A 24,191-nucleotide genomic window follows, 5' to 3' on the forward strand; every position below is an offset into this window, starting at 1 on the left:
TCACACTGTGCAAATGAGAATCGCTTAGAGCAGGCTTTCATAGTAAAGAACCACAGGAAAGGAAGGGAAGAAGAGAGGTCAGAGAAGCAAGTTGACTGTCTGGTTCAGAGTCCTCTGGGTAGAGAGCTGTTGACCTTTTATGCTCCATTCTAATAGGGTTTTTTGTTTAACTGTGTGAATGCTGTTTTAAAAGATTAAAATGGTGGGGTTTCTGCCGCATCCTTGCAAGGCTGTAAGTGCACATAGTATAGATGAAGCTATTAAAGGCTGGGTGTCAGGAGGACGGGGCCAGGCTCTTCTCAGTGGTGCCCAGGGACAGGACAAGGGGTAACGGGCACAAACTTGAGCATAGGAAGTTCCACCTAAATATGAGGAGGAACTTCTTTGCTGTGAGGGTGGCAGAGCCCTGGCACAGGCTGCCCAGAGAGGTGGTGGAGTCTCCGTCTCTGGAGACATTCCAACCCTGCCTGGACGCGTTCCTGTGCCACCTGCTCTGGGTGACCCTGCTCTGGCAGGGGGTGGGACTGGGTGATCTCCAGAGGTCCCTTTCAACCCCTATCATTCTGTGATTCTGTGATTCTATTAGTGGTAGTCATACTTTCTTTTTCTTTTGTGCTTTCCATCGCGTTACTCGTAATGAGACTTCGAGTACCGTTTTCTCCGTATTTCCACATCAAGTCTTTAAATTGTGCCACCACTTCCAAGCCAGGTGTGTTTTAGTACCTAAATAATGTTCTGCTTCCTTTGATTGCCCTGCAGCTTGCCAAGACGTAGGCTTCTTCACCCTTTGTCACCCCTTTAGCAGGGTCTGTGGCTACAGGTCTGTATCTATAGATGTAGTTAGGTGTAACATGACAGACAGTAGTGTAACCTGTAACTCAGCTATCCCACAGAAACTTACCTGTTGTAGGTAAATATTCTCCCTGTTTTCTTGAGTGAGAGGGGAACTTCCATTTTTCTCCAGAGTCCAATTTACTGGTCTCCTACTAACTCCATTTCAGTTATTATTTCTCATTAACTTTCCACCTAAATGACCCTGCTGCAATATGCAGACCAAAAAAAAAAAAAAAAAAAAAGAACAAAAAAAAATAGCCAGGGCAACCAAGTTATTTTCAACATCTGGTGCCAGCGATGTATTTGCAACCATCCCCTTGGGCTTGTTTATGGTCAGCCAAGACATTTTCTACTTTCTATCTTGTGATTTTAGTAAAAGCTGCACATAAACAAACGCGCAGCTGGCAAACCTCTCATCGGTTTAGCCGTCTGATTGGTTTGTGGTTTGTGAATTGTTGCTGTTGTTGCTGTTTGGGTCCCAAATAAGCAAAGTGCATTTGTAAGTGTCTGAGCTTTGCCAGACCTTCAGAGCGTGACGTGGGACAGCCCAGCATCAGGTTCCTCATTCTTTCTCCCGGACTAAGAGGAGCAGACGCGTGCCATCTGCTGTTGGTATTTCATACGACACCCGCAGTCCCAAGGATGTGCGTTGGGACAGTTTATATAATAAATTATTTGTCTTATTTTTTGTGCTCTCTCTTTGGGGACGGAGCAGCAACCTTGTTCCTGTTCAGTTGTCTCCTGGACGAAAAGCTTACACCGCGCCTTGGCTGCCACGCTCGCTCGATTTTGCTGAGTTCAAATGGACGGGTGCTTTTTTCCAGATGGAGTCTGACCTAGAAAAAGACATGAATGTCTGTAGGAGGGGAGGGCAGGGAGCACCATGATAGATTTCTAGTGCGCTGCAAAGGAGAAATCTCTCTCTAGGAATGAATATGAGATTTCAAAGTAGAACATTTCAAATCCTCACTCTGTTCTCTCTAGGTAGAAAAGCATTTCACCTCTCCCTCGTCTCACGCCGTTCATGAAATGGCTGTAAGAATAGATGCTGACCTACTTATCCCATAGGAACTCTGAGAAGTTATTTACTTAGTGCTCTGAATGAGTAAAATCCTGTATTAATGTTTATAATTACTACAAAGAATGGCCTATTGCACAGTTTCCCTAATTGTAAACACGTTAGTGGTATTTAAAAGATTTTCAGACATTATGCCTCAGCAATAGCTAGCTGTCTGTTGTCATTCGAGCAACAAGGTCAGCCATTGCCCCAGACGAGGGATAAGCAATTAAAGCCCATCAGTTCAGGACAGGTGTGTGTGCTGCGCCATTTAGTAGATGTGGGGCAGAGAGGAAGGTATGTGCAGGCAGGGAAGGGGGGGTAGGTGGGGAAGGATGTGGGCAGGGAACTGGAGGAGATAAGTGGTACCTGGAGGGATGTCCAGAACAGAGGGCGGTGGTGGGTATCCCGGGAAGGAAGTCTGAGACCCTCTGGGGCACCGCATGGGCAGCGGCTCTGCCGGGTTTCAGGAGACCTTGATAATCAGTCACACGTCTCTTGTGTGACCATAGGCAAAGCCTTTAACCTTTCTGTGGTTCTGTTTACTAACCAAAAATTCTGCGCACCGTGGAAGGGTGTTGCTGGGATGGGAATACATTAGCAGTATGCGCTGCTTAGACGTGTCTGTGCTTCGGGGCTATATATACACATAATGAAAGGGAGAGAGACAGACGAACTCTTTGGGTTTTATTAATCAGTTGTCTGTAATTAGACTAATGAAAAAAACCCAACAACATTAATTCTCTCAATGAAATACACGGTAGAAGACAGATTCATGCTGACAGCTCATGCACCCTTTTTCCCTGCTGCGCACCGCGTAGACAGTGTTCAAGCTCCGCAAGTGCTGAGGAATCTCGAGAGCAATAGCAAGCGACAGTAGGCTCGTCATTTCTGCAAATCCAGCCACCAACACAACACCCCTTGCCATTAAAAGGAGCACTGCCAGGACGGGAAAGTTTAATAGATATGCATAAGGGCGAGAAAAGTACAAGTTATGAATATTTGCCGTAGATTGGTATGAGAACAATGTAATTAAAGGCAATTAAAGTCAGCTTTGTAAGATGCCTGCACAAGGGCACTGGTGCTGTTACCTGCGTACCTTTGTGATGCTTTTTGATGTTCGACCCCTCCGTTGTGCCGTGCTGGCGTTGCTGTGCACTGGTGCGGGGTGGACCGGTGTGCCACTCCAGCTGCTGCCTCACGTCAGCCACGTGGACTTAACAGCATGCACCAAAGATTTCCCCGGTGTGTCGGTTCCCTTCTCTCACCAAACACACACACAGGCAGCTTTAAACTGTGCATTTGATTATCCTGCATGTGCTAAGATATTTTTATTAAATCTTTACTGGATAAAATACTGAAGCGGTCCGGGAGGCAGGGACCAGAACCCCAGTCTCCAGCCTCCTGGTGAGTCCTGTAGATCACATTAGTTACAGCCACGTCCCCTGTTCCATGCTCTCTCTCTATCCCAGTAAATCATTAAGATCTTTCTCTGTAGTGGCACAATTTCAGCAGGAAGATGAAGAAAAATTTTTTTTGTAAAGATATAGAACAGTCAGCACCGCATCCTTGCCCTGCTCCTTCCTTTCCCTTCTCCTCATCTTTCAAAAAAAGGGAGATGATGAATATCTGGAGTGCCTCAGTCCCGCTGTTGTGGACGTGCCCCGTTCTGATGCTGGCTACCGTTCTGAGCCCTTAGATGCCGTCTGACCGTGAGTCTGACTTACAGCCTGTGCTTAAGGTGACCAGAGAGCAAAGAGCTGTTGTCGGCAGAGCAGTGTGAAAAAGTCAGGTTAACTAATGAACCCGGGCCGATAGCTGCGGATGACGAACAAGGATCACGTTCTGTGTCTGGCTTTTCATAAGACTTTCCGATACAGCTGCTGAAGGAAAGACGGCATGCTAATGTGAAACTAAAGCGGTAAAATTATTCTGCTGCTGCCAGAAATAATCACGGGTTAGTAGTGCTCTGTTTTCATTAGTGTAACGAATCACCGTTAGTGACTAGATCTCCTGCCGGTGTAAATCACGAGTTACACTAATGAAGTCATTACAGTGAGGACCACTTTTAACAGAAAAAAAAGTGATTAATCATGGAAAAAATCAGAGTGGGAAGTAGTAATTTTTCATCACTTGGTGCCTTGAGACTAAGGTGAGGCACTTCTTTCTAAGGGTTGTCTCAGTCAAAAAAGTAATAGGGTTTGTTGTGGGGACACTTGGGAGAAGTCTAGTGGCTTCAGGAACACTAACTACGTGATGCAGTGTGCTGCTCTACAGCTCAGAATCCAAATCTATCATTCTGGCTCTACAGGCCAGAATCCAAACGTATCGGTAGAAGTTGCTGTTTGTTTGCAATGTCGTAACTTTTCTTTTCTTTTCTTTTTTTTAACAGGAAGACCATTGGAGTTTTCTGTTGTGGACCAAACAAAATCTCTAAGATCCTTCATAAACTGAGCAACAGCAGCAACTCCTATGGGACAAGGTTTGAGTATAATAAAGAATCCTTCAGCTGAAAGTCTGTTGGACTAACAAGACTCTCCTGAAGATAAAAGTGCAATTTTTTTTGTTTGTACAACTTAAAGTTCAGCTGAGGTTTAAACAGACAAAAATGTACCAAAGAATAGCACAGATTTTCTTATTTATGATTATTTAAGACTTTGGAAAATGATGGATGCAGCAGTATACCAACAAATAATAAGTGCTTATGCTCAAACCCAAATGCACTCGCACAATATTTTTAGCGGCCGCGATTCTTTGGATTTGTTTCTGTTAACTAAAAAGTACAGAAGCTGGGGAGAGACACAATTGCTTTAAAACCTGTTGGAAGAAGAATCTGTGGAACATTCGAACTTCTTCCACTTCCAGTCCTCTGAAGCTGGATCAGTAAACCAAACCCCAGGTTAATCCAAATGACAAAACATAGCGTATTACAAAGACTATTGCTTTTGTTGGTATACAAATCTCATGGCTTTGGTGTGGAAACACTCCATATTAAAGATTTTATACATTGCAGAATTGGGATTCTGTATTTAAAATATAGAGTGTTACTCTTACTAGTCTGCTTCCATAATGGACGTGAATATTCCCACCCTGAATGGAAGAGAGGGTGGAATATAGGGAAGGGTTTAAGTTACCCTATAGAAAAGTGAGCACAACTGTATGGCACCTGTGGGCAGGCTCTGACGTGGTGTAAATCACAGCCTTTTGACAAGCAGACAGCGGTGTGTGGAGAACTCTCTATCTTGCATCAATTCAGCATTCAGTGAGTTTGCAAAATAAGCGTGATTTGTGCAGCCAGAAAGATGGGTCAAGAAACTGATTAATAGGAGCAGACGGGATGTGATGTTTTATTATACCACGTGCTCAACGTGGAAGTTGCACTCACTCTGCACTCACATGCCCCGAATGTCAAATGCCTCAAGCATTGAGATTTTTTTACTGATTATTTTACAATGCAGCAGGTTGAAATTCAATTTTAGAGGTGCTGGAGTATGCTTGGTTGACTGTGATGCTTTGAGCACCTTCCCCGGGCTCACGCTTGTTTGCGCTGATGCCGTTGAAAGCAGGATCAGGCCAGACCTGCAGCAGAGTAAGAACGCAGCCTTCACGACCGTGGTTCTTTGCATCGTGTGTGCAGACAGAAACTTTGCAGGAGCTGCAGCACGGGTTCAGGAAGTTCCAAAGGAGAGGAGCTGAAATATCCAAATTTAATTTCCCCTTCCCCTCTCCTCCCCACAGCTGTTTTCCACTGTGCTCATCTTTGCCGTGGAAGGGCTAGAGGTCGAAACAGGCACTTTAAAACTTTTTGGTTCTGAGGAGCAACTTTTTTTTTTTTCCCTCCATCCAGTAGCCAGTCCGACTTCCTTTATTTCTTTTTTACCCTTCTTACCTTATTTTGCTGAAAAGAAGACATTTAAGCAACAGCCAGGAAGTTAGCTGGCAGAAATAGGCATCATTCTAGTGCATCTTGATAGAGCAGCATCGCTTTACATTTGCTGGAAACCCGCCCCTTAATCTCCATCAGGAGCGTGGGGGCAGTACCCCGCAGCGTTCGCAGCACACGCAGAGGGGAGATGGCTCAGCATCCCTCATGCCCGTGGTTCACCTGTATTTAGCACGGTGGATTTGATTCGGTTTACAGCCTTCCAATGAATACCTTTTTTATTTTAGTAGGAAAACCACTAATTTTCAGCTCACAACACAAACTCTGTAAAGGGATCTGGGAGTATCAGTGTTCAGAGGGAAGCGTTTTTCTAGCAGGTGGCGTATAGGCACGTTGTATGTGTAACTAGTGGCAATGAGTTTGGTCTTTGCCTTGGCAGCTTCTCCTCAGGAGCTGCCCTCCGAGGAGCAGCAGGGGGAGGTGCAGCAGAACCCCGGAGCCGCATGGGAACGTGTTCTCGGTGTCTGGACTTTGCACTGAAGTTTTTACCTCTGGCTCTGCCCAATTTGAAATTCATGGGGGAAGGAAAGAGCCAGAGATGGATGTATTCCCACAGACGAGAATTCTCAAAGTAGCCTAGAGGAGAGAGAAGCCGAAATAGAAATGCAGTGTGAGATGGGAGCCTACATTGCAGCTACTGATTTTAATTTATTTTTTTTTTTTGAGGCTGGAAGGATCATTATTTTCCCATTGGATCTCATTCATCTGTCACTGTAAAATTGGAGGTATGCAGCAAAGGATTAGGTCCTTTTTAATCATTAATATTTATTTCTAATGCTGCCTGCATGGATTTTATAATAAACATAACACTGATGGCAGCACGCATAGATGCTGGGTATTGCCGATACTGCAGGCTTTCTTGTTTGCTGGCAGTTAGCTTAAAGCATGATTGAAATCCTGACTGCATCTATTAACCACAACCAGACAGTCATCTTTTTCCTCTTGTTTTAGGATGTAGTGGCTAATGGTTTTTAAATACAGTTCAGAGTCATCTAATCACGACATTGTTTCTGGTTTAACATCTCCTCTCTGATAGATACCTGTTCCATTACTGTATAATGAGCAGCCAGTTTTGTAGGTAGCTCCGTGCTAAAACAGATGATGTTTTCTGGCTCAGCCCCTATATAGGCAGTGCTTTATAGTTAAAATAATAATAATACCGGTACTGTGCTCTTGTTCTGCGTTGCATCAGGAGCTGTCGGTGCTGTTGCTCCGTGAGGCAGCGCGGGCCCGGCAGGCCGCAGGCAGAGCCGCCATCTCCCCGTGCTGCCTCTGTCCTGCACAGGCCTCGGCTCACCCGCCGCTGCAACGGCCTTGGCACCGTCCACCTTTCTGCCGCGCTGGGAGGCTTAGTTAGTGTTTCGGGATCGCTTCGGTGCACCTGCAGGGAAAAGGTCTAATTGCTGTGCAACTGTAGTTGTGTTTTACTTCATGTAAAGCTTCGCCTGACCAATCCTCTCCGTTGCTCACGTGAGCGATGGCTAGAGCAGGTGAGGGCGAGTTTGGGGAAAGGCTAAAAGCCTCAGTTGCTTTTTTCCTTTTCCTTGAGCTATGCTTTCTAGAGGGGCAAAATTTGAAGGGTTAGTGACTGTGTCCTGCCTTCAGGAGCCGCACATGTTATGATAAACATGGTATTTCTGGAGGCTGCATTGTCCTTACTGCTTCTGTGTGTCTCCAGCTTGCAAAACCGAGCCGAGCTCTCTTTTAAACTCCGTAGCTTTTTTATCTGTAAGCCAAGTGTACATGAAAACACAACTCTGTGCCAGGCAAGTAAGTGAAGGCCGACAGCACTTAATTCCACATTTACAGATCAACCGGATTTACATAATTGAACGTCTCTTTATGCTTTAAACTGAGTCCCGTAAGTGGGTCTGTCGTAAGTGTCCTGCTGGCAGGAGAAGGATCCCCCCATGTCTCCTGCCACTTCTTGCTCCGTCTGTCACAGAACTGCAGAGCCCTCAGTGTTTGCTCAGCGGGATCTTTGTGTTTTATTCATCATAAATGTTTTGGGACTTTTCTTTAAAACGGGAGTGTTTTCACGCCGTGATGGAAACCAAGCCCTTTTCCTGCAATGGGAATCCAGCCCTGCTGCAGCAGTGTGGGGCTCGGGACTTTACACAGCTAACAGCCGGATTAACCAGATTTACCCGAGCAATTCTATTCCCGTAGCTCTGAGATGACTTGCGTGAGTAAATGTTCACTCCTGGAGCAAGGGGCTGGAGAGGTGAGCCCTGGTGGAGTGTGGGAAGGGATGATGAGGAGTGACCTCCACCTCTGAAGCCTGCAGGACAGCCCGTCTCTCCATGACGATTATTCCAGCCCTGGGTTCAGAGCAACACGTCCCGATTCCACGTGTGGTACTAATTGCACGTGAGTTCTCCCTTGGTCTTTTATCTGCTCTTCTAGGAGACAGGACTGAAAGGAGTATGAGAAACCACAACCTTGAGCCTGGGCTGGGGAGAGGACACCAACGCATTCCACAGACACCTAGCCGATGACGGCACTGCTTAGGGTAGAAAGTTCAAGCCACATCCATTTTTCTGCAAAATACCGATTGTTTTGCCACCACGGACTAGTGAACAGTTGCTGTCAAGGGAAAAGAGATAAACCCTCTCTGTGTTTGAAGACTCCTGCCCACACGAGCCCGATGTGACGATGCATGTGACAGCACTGCGCACGTTCAGCTGCCACTGCATCCCGATTGCGGGGCTTACTCCCCCAGCACCGAATCCTCATCACATCCCCTGATTGCAGACCTTCGCCCGTCGTGTTAGCAGATGTGCCTTGCAGGGGAGAGAGGTGCTGCCTGTGCTCACATCCGTGCACAGAGTCCGATATAAGCACGAAGCAACCCGTGAGCACCCGTCGCAGCCAGGGCAAGCAGGCGCAGGGTCATCCCTTGAATGCTTCCAGCACGTAGGTGGGAAAGCCATTTGGGGCTGGCTGAGAAGGGGCAGATGATACGAGTGGCAGACCAGTCGCGTTGGGAACAATAATTCAGCTGTAACAGCCCAACATAGCAGAGAAGTAATGTTTTGGTAAGAAATTTGCTTTTAGAACAAACAGTTAAAGGGAAAAGCCTCTACTCAACATTGACATACCAGGTTTTAGTTTCAAACTAGGAGATGTTGCTGAGAGAAGCAGGCAGGAGGCTAACTAGTCATTGCCTACAGCAGTTCAAGCCCCGTAAGTCAGAGAAGACACGTTGTTATTAAAATGCAATGTTTACTTGTTTAAAAAATGTAAAAGGGCTTCTAGGGAGATTAATTTTCGCTTGAGCCTGGCAATCATTTCATAAACATGCCAGGGTGATTTAAGACAAGCTGGATCTGTTCTTCTCTGGATTATGCGTCTGATCTGTCTGCAGAATTCCCACCCCTCACAAATAAAACCAGTTCTCTAGTGTTTTAACAAAGAGGATTTAACAGCAAGGTTTAATCAGAATGCCACTGATGCCCGTGCTCAACTGAGCTTTTCTGCAGCGAATGTACATTTTTCAGGGATATCTGGAATGCAGCTGAGGACTGAACTCTGGATGGTGATGTGGGGGTTGCGTCGTCTCTGCTGCTGTGTATTTCATTAAGCCACTATAGCGATGTGCTGGTGAAACACATGGAGCTGAAATGAGACTCTTCATTCCCATAAAGAGCCTGATATTTTAGTGACTATACTAAACATAGCAAATCTCAGAGGCTCTGGAATTTCCTTTTCAGGTACAGTAGATTAATTAGTCAGCATCTTTTAGGGTTGAACCCTGAGTCCTCTGCTGGACTGACACGTATAATGAATGCTCTTGTGCAAAGGTTTTGAGCAACAAATGCTGCTCCTTGGAGGGCTGGGTGAGTATTCGTGAAGGTTTAGTACCCCGCTAGTTGTATCACCCATGTTGTAAGAGGGATGGGATCTGGTTTTGGTACCGTGGAATGCCGAGCACTTCCTCTGAGGTTATGAATATCTCCAGACTTGCAGTGGGTGCTCAAGGTTTGCCGTGCCTGAAGTGTTATATTCCCGAGAAGGATCATGTTTGTAAGAGACAGCTGCTGGGGCTGTGCAGGGGCGCGGAGAGAAAGCTGGAGAGAGCCCCCCGTGCCAATCGCACGCTGCCTCTTAACAAAGCCCTTGGATTTCTGAGAATGTCAGACCTTGCAAAAGATATTTACATGCTGTCTGCTTCTTCCTGGCAAAGCGTGTCCGGCCCACAGTCCAGAATTGGCACTTTCGTCCTGATGATCTGTATTGTTACGCCAGGAGGGGGAAGCCAAGAGCAGCTGCTGCAGCTCCAGGTAAACTGCTCTCAACCTGAGTTTGCCAAGCAAACCAAGGGCGGGAGAACGTGATGAATGCCAGCAATGAACGGGATGAAATATTTCGAACCTGGGAGCAAAGGGGAAAGAGGGAGACATTTTTCCTGGCTCCTCAACTCTAGAAATTACAAGCAAGCCCCGTTGCCTGGATGTGGATACGAAGTCTCCCTGGGCTTTGAGAACTAATATCTGCAAAGACGTTGCCTTTCTGTGCACCGCTCAGAGCTAAAGCACATAAGAAAAACAGTGTATTTTAGCAGACACCTTGGAAATAAGCAATTTGTTTGACATAAATCCACTGTTGACTCTTTCTAGTTAACCTGTTGCCAAAAGCTTTCTACTTCTGTTGTGCAGCTTTGGGGTTGGGAATGGCTTTTACCTGTTAACTCCTCTTCACCAGAATACTGGCGTGTGTAGCACTCTGTGCCAGCCCTAAGTAGCTTGGACAGTTGACTAAATAGATTCTGTGTTCGTTGCCGCTGACCCTAGGTGAGGACAGCCTTGAGGATGAGAAGTGGCGTTACATAAATGTCTGGTGTAGATGGCAGCACCGAGGAGGGAGACGCTGCTGCATTGCTTTCAGTGCACCAGTCACACATTAAAATTCTGTCATTACAAGGTCGCGTTGCTCATCTCATACTCCGCAACCCTGGGGAAGAAATTTGGATGAGGGGTGGGGGAGGAAAAGCGAAAAACTTCCTCGTGCTGTAACCAAGAATATATTCATTGACAGCAGGGCATTTCTTTTGATTTCAAAAGAGCATGCCATTTCTTTTTCGGGGATAACAGGTTCTCTCCTGGTGCTGTGTAGTGGTGTTTGCATGTTAGAAATGTAACACAGTGATAACGGGTTGCTTCTCAATTGAATAAATAACGCCTCTGAGCCCTTTCTTCTCCCATTAATAATCTGAGAGAAATGCAGAATAGCAGAGAGCATACAGAGTGGACTGTGTCCTGAGCTGCACTCGGTGCAGCCTGGTTAGGGATGCTGCACAGAAACTCGGCAAGCTGCTGGAAGAGGGGAGGTTTAAGGCAGAGAGGAAGGACAACTGTTTTAAGGAGAAACACCCAGCAGCGATATGTGATCCATAGCCAGAAGCAGGCCATGCCACAACATTGGCCATCACGTTTTTGAACGGTGCTGAGTCAGAGCCTATCCTAAAGGTACGGTGTGGTGCCAGAGAAGGTCGAGGGCCCTCGGATTGAGTTGGCAGTGTGAGATGAAAGCAGGTTTAAATGCAGCCGGGTGAGCCAGCCGTGTGCACTCTCCAGCTTGGAGCACAGACCTGTCACACCTGAGGGTGAACTGCACAGACAACGAGCTGCTGCGGCTCGTGAGTGCGGTCTCAGCTGTGAGGTGGGCTGAGGGCATGGACGTACCCTTGGGGTTTCTGTAGCTCTGTAGAAGCACGTTGTCCAGGGACTGGGGAGCAGAACGTGTTATTGTACCTCATTGGGTGTTAGATGCTTCAAAGCGTGTCCTGTCCAGAACAGATGAGGATGGTGAACGCTGAATGTGCCCTGCCCACATTTGCACTCGTGTTCATGAGGAACAAATGGCAAAATCTCTGCAGAGAAGATACAAGTGCTGTGCTTTTCCTTTATTGTGTCAGAGCAACATAAATAACTGTTAAAAAATATTTGATAAGAATGTGAAGATTCACCTATGGCATTATTCTTTTTCATTGCTCAAGCACTTGTAACTGTTCAATATACGCTTTTTGAGAAAAACATAATGTCCCCTAGCAGAGCTTAAAAACGTGGCTGAGATGCAACTTGGCAAAGTGCCTCCACTGCTAGCGAGGTATCATTATCTGTTGGAGCTGGACACATTGGTGCTTTCGTCAGTCTCCGTCTACGCCCTCTCCATGGAAGATAAGCGGGAGCTGAGCTTTCAGAGCCATCTCTGTCCCTCCATAGCACGTGTTGTGTCAAGAGGCTTCTCCCACTCTCTGCTTCCCTTAACTCAGGAAAATGCCACTCTGGGAAATGCAGAGGTCCTTGGTTTTGATCATAGCATACAGCAGCCTTTATAACGCTCCCAATGTACACAAACCAGTGGGGTCTTGTAGTCACTTTGGTTAGCATTAGGAAAGTGATGGGTTGCAGCATCCCAGTCCTGGAGATGCTTTATTAGACTGAGACGAGGGGCAGTACCACAAGGATGTGCAGAAAATGGGGAAAACTCGTCATAGCAGTGATTATGTCATCTTCTGGATGAGAATCAGGGATTTGGTTCTGTGAAAGTCAGTTTGTTTGTAGCCGCCACTGAAATTGTCGTGTTTCTGCATTTGCGTGTGGGCATTTCAGGTCAGCGGGCAGTGATGGAAAGTTGCTTTTTTCAGTTACATTCTCTGTTTCCATACAGCCCCTAGTTTATCCACTGCATATGAATTCCTCCTTTCACTGATTAAATATTTCCTTGCCTGGTTTCTTTGCTTCAGGGAGCTTGAGAGCTCGTTGTTTATAAAGGGAAAGGAGGAGGATTGTGCTGTTAAGCAGGCAGCTCCCAACACGTGTTGCATCTTTGAGAAGGACACACTGATGCTGCTGCGAGGGCAGAAGGGCAGAGCTTTCACTGAGAGTTGGATGCGACCAAGAGCCCCTTCCAGCATTCGTGTGTTGATGAAGCTCTGGGCTTTTTAATTACCTTTTTCTGAAACAAGAAGCCTTAGCCCATACATGCCAGGTTGTGAAACCCCTTAATCCCACTGAGCTTTTGCCTCCCTGTGTTCCTTCTAATCACTCGCAAGAGCAAGTTTGATAAAGCACCTTGGGGTAAGAAATAGTTTCCTTCGTCTGTGATAGTTTAGGAGAAAAGACATAATTGTGACATTTTTCCTCAAATTGATGTCCAAAAAGATATTTTGACTGGGCCAGCTGTGTTAGTTCCATAATGTGCATATGGAGAGGTTTTTTCAGATTCTATGGTTTTACATTGTTTATATAAATACATTTTCATTTCAGAGCAAAAAAGCATAACAAAAAAAACCCAAACTTTTTTTTTTTTACCTGGGAAATGTTATCGTGTCCGAAATATACTTTGAAAGATGCTTGAAGGAGAGTGGAAACCAGCTGTAAAAAACTACTATTTTCTAATGGCAAAAAATTATTTGGTTTATTTATTTCCAACCTTCATTAGCGAAAAGTGCTGTTTGAACTAAGGAGTACTACCACAATCTGAGCTTCGACAAGTGAATATCTTCCTTTCAAAGCAAAGCATCTCTCTAGGATCATGTCTACACTGTCATCTGAACTTTCAAGGCAGTGACTGCGACTGGTCTAGGCTTGGGTTGCTCCGGAACTTGAGCTCCGAGACTGAGCCAGACCTGGGGGCTCGATGTACACTTGGGGACACACCAGCCCTCCCATGAGAAAGCTGTGCCTGCTGAGGGCAGGGAGCATGGGGGGCATTGAGCCTTCTTTAGCCACAGCTTATGTTATCTCATAATAGCTTCTGAGGTGATGAGGATATATAGAGCTAGGAATTATCTCAGAAAGGAAGAAGACAAACGATCCAATTTTTTATCTCACTTTGGATAGTTATTCGGGGCTCATAAGCCATGTGAGAGTTTGACATGGTAAATGTACAAGAACTGGGCACGGTGGTACGAGCGTGGGTTTCCTGAAAAGACCTTAGCTCGTGTTCCCACTAGTCAAAGGACTTGGAACCAGAGTGCTATGCAGACAGAAAATAATTAATCAAAATCCAGTCTCAGGAAAGAAGATACGGACCCCAGATGGAAGTATTGCCATCCAAAAAATTTGGAAAAAGCAATAAACCCTTCAAAAAGCAATAAAGTTCAACTTTACAATTTTGCCTTTAAAAGTAAGCCTTGGAAGTACTTATTTCCAGTTAACAGGTGATAGAAAAAATGAATGCCCTGTCTTTTCTGTAGTTGCACATCTTGACTTTTTCACTACTGACCACATTCTTCCCTCACTCTTCCCTGTCCCAAAAGAAAGAAGGCAGAAAATTTGTTCTGAATTTCCAATTCTGTAATTATATATTTTTTCCACTAGAGCTGAAATAATGTATTAAAAAGGAAGGCAGCATTTACTTTTTTATCCCTATACAATGTGCAAGATAACCGTTTTGGAAAGTACTAGCATAAATGTCCACGATTTTGAGTACTCAGTGTTCTTTTCAGAGATGCCTGTTTACATTAATGTAATTTCAATCTGTTCTTATGTTTTTATAGATCAGGATGTGGTACAATTCTTTGACGACAAATCTCTGCTTAGTTTCCAAGTGGAACAGAAAGCAAAATTTGGTCCTGAACTTTCATTTTTAATTTTTCCCCCCAGGCTTGGCTTTAAGAACAAGAATAGTCCTTAGTGGGTTCCTGCCCATAACAAGTCATACTCTTGTCATGTGAAACAGCCCATTTTGTAGCTTCAGTTTGCCGCCCCCCAACACAACAGAGGGACTATGTTTCACTGGCTGGAAGCGTTTAAATAGGTCACTGTTGTAACTGCATGCCTCGTAAACCTTCAAAGAGTAAGCAATAAGCTTTTCAACTCTCTCAGTTCCCATCAAATGAAGCAAAGCTTTTGCCAGTTAGCTGCATAATAAGGCAGAGCTAGAAAATTGATCATAAAAAAAGCTTTTTTTCTTCCCTCTCTCTTCTTCCTGAGCCCTTGGAGTTTTTTTCCTCTCTTTTTCCTGAGTCATATGCAGAAATCTTTTCCCATAGTGTCCCTTTGTTAATTATACGGTGTTGTGAGGGTAGGTGCAAACCACTGGCTGAAAAAGGATCCGATAGGAGAAATTCTGGGTTTTATCCCATGGTCTTACAGAGTTTCCTTACGAAAAAATCACTCGGTTTAGGATTTTTCAGAGTAACGTGAAGAATCCAAGTTCACTGAGGTTTTGATACCCATCTGCGTTAAGCTTCTTTCTAAAATCCCACGTTTTTTCTGCCTACCTGTAAAATGGGGACAGTCAACACCTGGAAAGAGTTTTATGGATTTGCCTGGCAAATAGTCCTTCACTGCAAATTTGTTTAGTTAAATTGCGAGATCATGGTTGCAGTATGGAAAGGAAGCTTCTTTCTAAAAATTCTAGACTGAATTAGCCGTTTTATCTTAATGGCAATCCTGACAAGTAAAGTATTTGGTTACTGAGTTCTGTTGCTGTTCAGATGTTATTTTTACATTCTGTTATATTAGCAGGACATCCTAAGTTGAGTTTATGTCTCTTATTGTATTTGACAAAGCACCACACATTTCTTCATCATGTAATTATGGCACTGTACTCTCAAGGTATTTACTTTACAGGAAGCTTCATGACTTTGGAATAAACAACCATTCCAAGATTGAGCACAACATGGTTGAGTTGCTGTTTGTGACCTGTTTTTAATTAATGACGTACTGCTTTAATCGTGGAAGCATTGTGTATGTGCATATGTGCGTACATATTACTGCTGGTAGGGCAGGCTGGGATTTCACTGCTTAAATAGAGTCTCTCATGCTGTGTGAGATGCCCTAAACTAGCTGAAGCATCCCCACAGGGTTGGTAGATATGCTACAGGAGACCCAGGATCCTCTGGAACAACAGCAGGAAGCTGGGTGGGATACCTGAAGTACCAAAATTGTACTAGGCACCCTTGTTTAGCCACCCAGAGTCATTTTTGGACTTAAAACATTAGGCACATGCGTGCTTCATATGCCACCTCTGGAAATTCCTGATAAATCCAGACCATTCGAAATGAAGGACTGTGCCAAATATATTCTTCTTGTATCTGCAACTATGAGACCATCTCAGAAGCAGAATATCTGATTCTCATACACAGTCATCCCACCACTGGGACTTAGAAAAATGTCAGTCCTCTCTACTCGCATTTATAGTGGGAAGAGGAAACAACAAACACCTGCCTGACCCTAACCTATCAAAATAAATGATGAACAAAGTTCTTCTGATACCAGAAGTGTGTAGAAATCCTTCCCACTTAAGATGAGTGTGTGAGAGCCTGAGTGACACAAAATCTGGGCACTTGCTTTGGTCTGCTCGGTCTGGTAAAGTATTCCGCAGTGTGCTTTATTTGAATTACCTGCTCGGACCGTGCTGCTTTTGATAGATCTTAACGGAGAGCTGATATTTTACTATGATCTTCAAGACACTGATGATTCTACAGCCAATTTGAAACAATTGTTTTCAAACTCATAATCCACTTCCCAGTAACGTGGTTAAGGGTCTTTCTGGCGCACTGTGGCCTAAAGCACCCACTTGATCTTTCTGCAAGACGTTGAATGTCCTGGTGGCCGTCCACCTAATCATCATTTCTGCATTTGCCAGGCTTGTGTTTTTTCTTAGGAAAACTACATGTGAAACATGGATTAATGTAAGTGTGCAGACTTCAGTGAGATTTTTCAGAATTGCTCTCAAAAGTTCTAGGTAATTATTTATTTTTGAGAGGTAAGGATACACAATTAAACAGCATATATTAATCTTGGGGTTGTATTTTTTGCATTCTCATTCCAGAGCGGTGTTGATATAATGATAGTAAAATGTACCTCCAGGTACTACATCCCTCCAGGATGAGTTTAACTGCAGTGAGATGAAAAAAACCCCACCAACCTTGTATATTCTTTCTCATTTACTTTTAGTTGTTAGGTTAAAAACACGTAGAGAAACTTAAAGTCTACACTTCAGAGAAGTTCCTGAGCTGTGGAAAAGTAAAAGGTGTTTATTTATACTTAATGCAGGGTCCGTGGCACACTGGGCAGAGCTATCAGAAGAAAAATTGATATTTTCAAAAATTATTATGGTGTTTTTCATTAAGAGGAATATCCTTTCCCACTCACCTTCCCCTGGCCAAGTAATGAGGTTTGGCAAAATGTGTTTTGGCTCATGAGCTTTGATTTTCTGTCTGATATTTGGAGGACTTTTATGGGAAATGATACATTTCACAAATGCATTTGATCAAGAGGGAAATGTTGTTCATGCAAGAAAAGTCAGGGAAGGAGAGCACAAGAATTGGGGAGGGGGGCTGTTTATTTTGACAAAACCTGGCTAAAAATGGTGAAGCAAGTAAGAAACTCTCCTTACGCTGGGCAGCAAGCAAAGTATTGCAGTCTGGTGTTTTCCCAGCAGAAGAGAAAAACTGTGCTTCCTCCACCCCACTTCAGTGCTATATAGGCATCATTGATCATGATAAATTATTGATAACGAGGTGAGCAGAAGGGTGGTCAATGTCAGGCCAAGACTGCTCCCACTAAGAGATGAGCCTTTCTAGGGAGAAAACCATCAGCTCTGGGCTGAGCAGCAGCTGTCTGCCCCATCCAGGCACCAACGTCACATGAATTTCAGTTATTTAATGAACCAAATCTCCTAAAGTAAATGAACACCTTTCTCACATAATCAGTGGGGAGATGGGAAAGCCTTTGAAGACCTCCAGGAAGATTTGACTCACCTGACTTGGATTTTTGCATTTCAGCGTACAAAATCTGTTTCAAAAGCTCCTTTTCCCCTCCATTAATGTTATAGGGAATGTACTCATTTATTTGGAGAACACAGCACCTTATGGGCTGCAAATGCGGGCGCTGGTTAGGTGTGATCTGGGTCCCCTGTCCTAGAATCTCAGCTGGAGAATCACCTGAAAAAGTAGCATGTGTTACAAATTGAGGCCACCTGAGGAGCACATGAGGGGTTCCTTACCTGTTCCTCATTCTAAATTCTGGGGTAAAAGGGTTAGGTACCCCATTGCTGGTCCCACCAGCCTTCTGAAGCTGGGGAGCAGCTGTGCAATCCAGTTAGAGCCTTGTTCTCTGCAGAGAACTGATGTTTATCCTTAGATGTGCCCTAAAGTGCATTACAGCCACGTGGCTGTTACAGGAGGGCTGAAGAGTGGCACGTTGGAATAATGGCTAATCGATGCAACTGGGATTGTTTCTCCTGAAAACCCATCATCATTTTTGTATGCGAGATGACTTAGAATCATCTGCACTTCTCATCCATTTCCCTTTTCCAACTCCTCCCAAATTTAATTCTCAGGAATTTAATGGCACCATGATTTATCATTACTCTTTCTGGTGTCTCGTTTAGCATATGCGTAAGCATTAGGCTGAGCCTAATATCAGCGCACTTTCTAATCTGAAATTCTGCATTGTGGACTGGTGACTGATGTTCTGAATAACCAACTTGTCCTGTCTCCCTCCCCAAAACTGTTCTTCTGGTTTTCCTGAAAATTAATTTTGTTAGCCCAAAGTTTCTGATCCTTCTACAGATTAATTTTCCAAATGAGCCTTCATGTAACTTTTTACAGTAGTATGTCTCCTTGTATGAGAATGTCACCTTAATTATGATGACTGCAGTAATTCCCTGGTCTGTCATCTGTATCCAGACCTCTAAACGCAATTTCCAAAGTGACAGCCTCCCTGCAGACATCCCTGTTTGGTGCTCCCGAGTGCCATGGCTCCTAGGACGAGACAAGAGGCCGTAATTTTTAAGTCTTGTTATCTAGGCGGGAGGATTTGAGTGTATTCGTTCCACTGAGAGGGAGGAGTCTTTCTGACTGGGAGTGATCTGATTTTCCAAAGTGAAAAGCACCTTTTCTGGTATCAGTTGGGAAGACAGAAATGCCTCATTTTCATTTAGGTTCTTAAATGAGAGTTGTCGAGAGCCTGATTCTCCCTGAATGTTAATAGGAGGTTGGTGCTTTGAAAGTCAACCCGGTGGATTAAATAATTGGGACCACAGGCTATAGAAGTAAAAAACTAAAATGAGTTTTAAAGTAGCATCTCAAGTCCATGACGGTGCAAAAGAGGATGTGGAGTCTGGATTCTCTGGTGGTCTGTGTGGTCACTGTGGCACTAATTGACAAGATCAAAGTTAAAACAGATTGCTGCTGTTCTGATTTACAAATCGTATATTCACATGTTTGTGGTATAAATGTAATGTCATCCGAATGAAAGGGGAGCAGGAAAAGTGTCCTTATAGGGCTTGTCTACACACATACACACACACGTTGTACAACTTCTACTACTACAGGGTAAGAACAGAGGTATATAGCACCTCTCCGTTGCCATGAGTTTATGTGCTTTGCTATCAGCTAATGGCTGTAGCTCTGTCACTCTGGGATGTGTGTTGCGCTTCAGTTAAAAAAAAAAAAATCACATTTTCTCATAATTACACCAATAAATAATTCTGTATACAGATACTGTCATGATCTTGGTCATTTGGTCTTTTTCCAGCTATCTAACCATGTATATATTCCATCCTATACAGCCAGGTCATCTGACAATGAAATCAGTCCACAGTACATTTAGCAGAGCACCATTAACGAACCAGTGCTTTCCACCCTGCCAGTCTCCCATAAATTTATGAGAAGACAGTCCAGGCCTCTAAGTCCTTATTACCAGATCTTCCGGACACATTCAGCTCTGTGACGAAATAGCCAGCACATTTTTGCCATGTTCTTGTCTTTGCATGAAGGGATCACAAGTGAAGAACTTCAGCTTTTAGCACTTCTCCCAGAAGTATATTTTCTTCTGCGGTGTGTAAGGACTATGTATTTGCAATAGCTTGCACGTAGGAGTGAAGGTGAGTAATGACATTAATGTTGCAAAAAAGCTCATCAGCATCAGTCAGAGGTGGAGCAGAACAGGATCTGATTAGGAGGAGGGCTGTATTGGTATGCAAGGCGAGGAAGGCCTGCTGCGTGGCTCTGCCCTACGAGTTAGGAGGCTCCGCAGACTGCTTTCCTTTATTCATATTTATGGCGCTGTTGTCAGAAGTGCCTGGGAAGATGTACAGCGGTTTGAAAATGTAGCACGGTGAAATGGTTGTGCTTAAATTTTTCAAGAAGCCATTCAAACCAGGAACATTTTAACATTGTTATGATTGCAGGAAAATATGTGAAAATTTGTCCACAATATGTAATTGGCCTGAAAATACCTTATTTGCTTATTATTGCCTGAGCATGTTTCTTTTACTAGAAAACAATGAGGAAAATCAGGGAGGTGTTTTTATGCACACGAGTTCCTGTAAAATCTGGGTGACACACTGGGACAGACACGGTGTAGGTACAACCCCTGTGGGCTGTTTCGCGTTGCCATCACGATACCAGCCACAGTAATGTGGGACAGCCCCACCACTGAGCCCTCAAGGATGCCTTTTCCTGACGGATAAAGTGGTGCAGTGAGGGGTGACAGGAGAGGGAAGGCTGAATCAAGTTGCACGAAGGGAGATGATCTGACATGCCAAGCCACAGTTAGGGTCCAGAATTAATGTTTATAGCCAAGTTCTTGTTTCAAAAGGGATTTTGTGTGTATGCAGGGAAAGAACTAGTTTCTCTACATATTTTAGAATCCAGTAGGTTTCCAAAAGTTTTTAGCACTGTGTGAATTCTGCATGCCTGACGCCCTCAAGAGAAGGAGATAACAGGCAGGCTCATGGGGAAATGTCCACGTATAAAACAGGACATCAAAAATCCTAATGGATGCAAGATGGATACGGAGAAATAAGTTGGTTTTCTGTAGTTATAACAGCTACTTCATATCTAATTCAGAGCTTATTGCAAAAAATTACAGCAAAAGGCCATTTTTAATGGTAAGGTCTCATCGCTGCCAATTTTCAGCTCACTATGGAGAGCAATTCAAAATGACTTGCATCCCTGCACACATGTGTATACACAGGTGGTGAATTACAGATTTAACTCAATGGAGAGGACAGGTGCTAAAAATACAAATTTTGGGAAAATGTGGGAGGGGGAACAGAATGAAAAAGACTGCCAGCAGCTCATTGTCCTGCCTCGACTGAATGTGACTCTTAATAGTCTGGGGAAGAAAGACACCAGGCTAGAAAATGAAAGACTTCACAGAAGTAACAATGTCCTGCAAAGGCGAGAGACGTACAATGCTGAGCATGTTATAAGGAAGCTGCCATGTATCCTGTAGAAGATTTCTGAACATCAGCCATATGGTGTTTTTGTTTCATTACATGAAAAAACATGGTCCTGATACTGCAAATACATCCCTGGATACTGAAGCTGGTGGGATCCTCACCTAACAAGTACTTTCAGACAAACCCAACTTCAATGCCCGCTGGGGTCAAGGTTTATGTGATGGCATGGTCTAGACTTTATGGCCCCAATCACTGTAATGACCCGTTTTTGGCATTGATCCTGACAGAATGTCCTCCCCAAGCCTGAGCCAACTGCCTAATGCCCATGGGAAGGTTCTTATTGCAAGTCATCTTGGCCAGACAGAGGAAACGGTAAAGGCGGAGTTGCATTTTAAGTTCTGCCCACTCTAATTCAACGAGATTACATAGCAAGCACAGCCTCATGGCATTACATTATTCCCAAGAAAAAAAAATGCAGGAGCTCTAGCTCCCATCTCAGGGAAGCATCCGTGAAGAAAGCAGGTCCTTCAACACTTAACTTACATAGGTCTGAGCACAGGAGTAACGCAACCCTGAACATGACGCTGAGAATTAAAATGAGGTGCCATTGCATTTGTAGCCTGCAGACAGAATGCCCAATGTCTCCTGTCAGCGCAGGTGAGATGTGCCAAGAAATCATTCAGTGCCAGGGTACTGAAAGAGTCCTCTCCCTTCTTCTGACCCATCCAAAAACTAGATGGCTGGTCCCAGCCGACATGCAGAGTCCCCAAAAAGGCAATGGGAAGGCTTAGGCATGTCAGCAGGACAATTTCTGCCGTCCCAAAATAGGTGCTTTAAGATCGGTGCAGTCAACGCCACCTGACAGTCAGTCCCCACTTCCCACTGTGGAGGAACCTAAAGAGCTTGCTCAGAAAAGAGGAGCAGTTGGGTTTTCAAGTGCTCAGAGTCAGATACATTTCTGAAGAGTTTTAACCACAAACTATCAGGCCAGCGGTCTCAGCAGAAACCCCTTGATGGAGAGAACTGGCATGCGTTGCTTGTACCGATTGTGTCCTAGTTACTAAGATTAATATACACTGTACTATTTATCCCCTGCTTTGGTGTTCTTTGTTTCCTCTCAAAGCAGACGCAGTCTCCAAGTCATATGGTGAGTGGGAGTTATAGGGGAAAAATGCTTGGGGATATGCCTACAAGTATGAAGAGGATGCAAATTCCCTTTCATCAATTAGGGCTAGGTTGAGGTCTCTGTGATGAAACTTCTGGGGGAAGAAAACAGGCTGTTAGATCCTCCACTGAAGAAAAGGGAAAGGAAGAAGCTTGCCTAGGAATTGGCAGGTGTTCTGAGATGAGCATAAAGAGACTTTAGCTAATAGATCACAAGGTTTGGCCACAAGGTTCCATGCTTTTGGGGAAGAAGGGAAGATCAAGAGCTGGCAAGATTTAGAAGACCTGATGAGCCAAAGCTCCACTTCCATCCTTCCATGGATGGTGAGTTCCTGTGGCCAAAGGAGGAAGGCCCAGGGAACAATGGTGAAGACCTTCTGTGGAGAAGACCCCAACAGCTGAGGAGCTGAATCAGAAATTACTTGTTGGCTGTATCCTTTGCAAGGAGGTGACATATGGTAAAAATTACTTTAGCAGGTATGAAAATGAGGCACTTTCACCAGAGATAGTGAAATAACCATGGAATATTGCAATGGTTGCGATAAACTTGCTTAATATAGTTAGAATTTTTCGATCAGAGCAACTTTTCAAAGGAAAATATCACTTTACAGACATGAAACATTTTGCAGAAAGACATTGTTTTCAACAGACTTCCAGTGTAACACAGGAGTTGTCTTCCTGCCAGGCATCCACCCAACCAGGGATCATGGCTCTGCTGCGGTCTGTCTCAGGCTGCTGCAGCCATTCAGACTGTCTCAAAGTTGGACATTTGGGATTCTGGAGGTGCAAGACTCCAACATATTCCTGTCACATTCTAACTCCAGGTCTGGGGACCCCAGAGACGTACGATCTCCAGGGTCCCACAGGAGACACCTCTTTGGGAAGCTCCTGGGGGCCCGTGGGATTTCTACTCTCCCTCCATAGACTGAACATGGCTTTATACCTCAACTCCACTGCAGCTGCCACCATTTGTGTGTTCGCAGCTCTCCATCCGCTCAGTAGAACCGAGTGGGAGCAGAGAGTCCAGGATTTCCAGGTAATTGTGCAACTTAGGCTTCTATGAACAATTATGGAATAAAAAGCACTTTTTATTTTAATCTCACTGTCCCCAAAGATTTCCCTCTCAAAGTTCTTCTGTTACCTTTTTCATATTTGTTCAGAAGACTTTTGCAGAATAAGGATTACATAATAATTTAAAATATTTTAACCAAGCCATGGTTACTGAACACAAGAAGCAAGGGTTTTAGAAGAATCACTGAGTACCAAAGGGTGCTTTTCACTGCATGCCTATCAGAGGTATTTTTCTCGCATTTTAATTAGTTGAAATAGTTCAGATAAATTAAACTAATAGTTACTAGTTGTAGAATTTGAGTGGAGGCCTCAAATAGACTGCAAAAAAATCTTTGTGTTTATCAGACTTTGAAACCAATCAGCATTTATGAAATCAAAATTTAAATATGGGTGATTTTCCTCTGCTGCTAGTATTTCTACCAATAGAATATTGTGGGTTATATAAAACACAAATTAAATGACTGAACTGATGACTTGAAATATTATCATAATATACTTCCTTTCCTCCTGCCTCTGCCTCAGTGCCAAGAAACATTTAAAATCCCATGCATTGTGTTTGGTTTTAGTACTTTCTAAGATACTGGAGAGCATTCATCTACTAGTATCTTGGATCATCAGGTAGAAACCATAGGAAAAGAGACATCTCTTTTGGATTTAAGTCCAGAGTCTTTCACATGGGAGAGCAGTTTCAATTCAGCAAAAGGTCTGTGATTTGCTGAGCTGGAGGCAATTTTAGCCCACGCCTTCCTTAGTCAGGGCAGTGGAGCAGATCAGGAGGCACTGGTCAGTCACTTCGCTCCTGGGGATGGGATATGGTTGGATTTGAGGGTGTAGACCTTTCCTTCTATTTCTAGTGGAATACACTGGTAGTTTTATTCTCACATTCCATTTTGCCTGTTTTTGTGACTATTACTGTTCAGTCAAGGGTAGCTGGGAGACTGTGGATGTCCTTGTATGCTCCTTGAAAGCAGG

At 44.2% G+C, this 24,191-nt stretch overlaps 1 protein-coding gene across 8 annotated transcripts in view; it reads left to right on the forward strand.

The window, feature by feature from the left end:
* Positions 1 to 24,191, forward strand: part of NOX4 (NADPH oxidase 4) — a 135,751-nt gene that overhangs the window by 103,499 nt on the left and 8,061 nt on the right. For 6 of the 8 annotated variants that reach the window (XM_063325157.1, XM_063325140.1, XM_063325161.1 and 3 more), the window contains one exon: positions 4,284 to 6,494. In XM_063325157.1, coding sequence (XP_063181227.1) covers positions 4,284 to 4,404 — 121 coding nt within the window. In that variant the 3' untranslated portion in view covers positions 4,405 to 6,494. Of the gene's footprint in view, positions 1 to 4,283; positions 6,495 to 19,367; positions 23,185 to 24,191 lie in introns of those variants that run through there. The other 2 variants (XR_010069866.1, XR_010069865.1) reach the window with 1 other exon arrangement.

Source organism: Chroicocephalus ridibundus, chromosome 1 (assembly GCF_963924245.1).
Source record: "Chroicocephalus ridibundus chromosome 1, bChrRid1.1, whole genome shotgun sequence".
Lineage (NCBI taxonomy): Eukaryota > Metazoa > Chordata > Aves > Charadriiformes > Laridae > Chroicocephalus > Chroicocephalus ridibundus.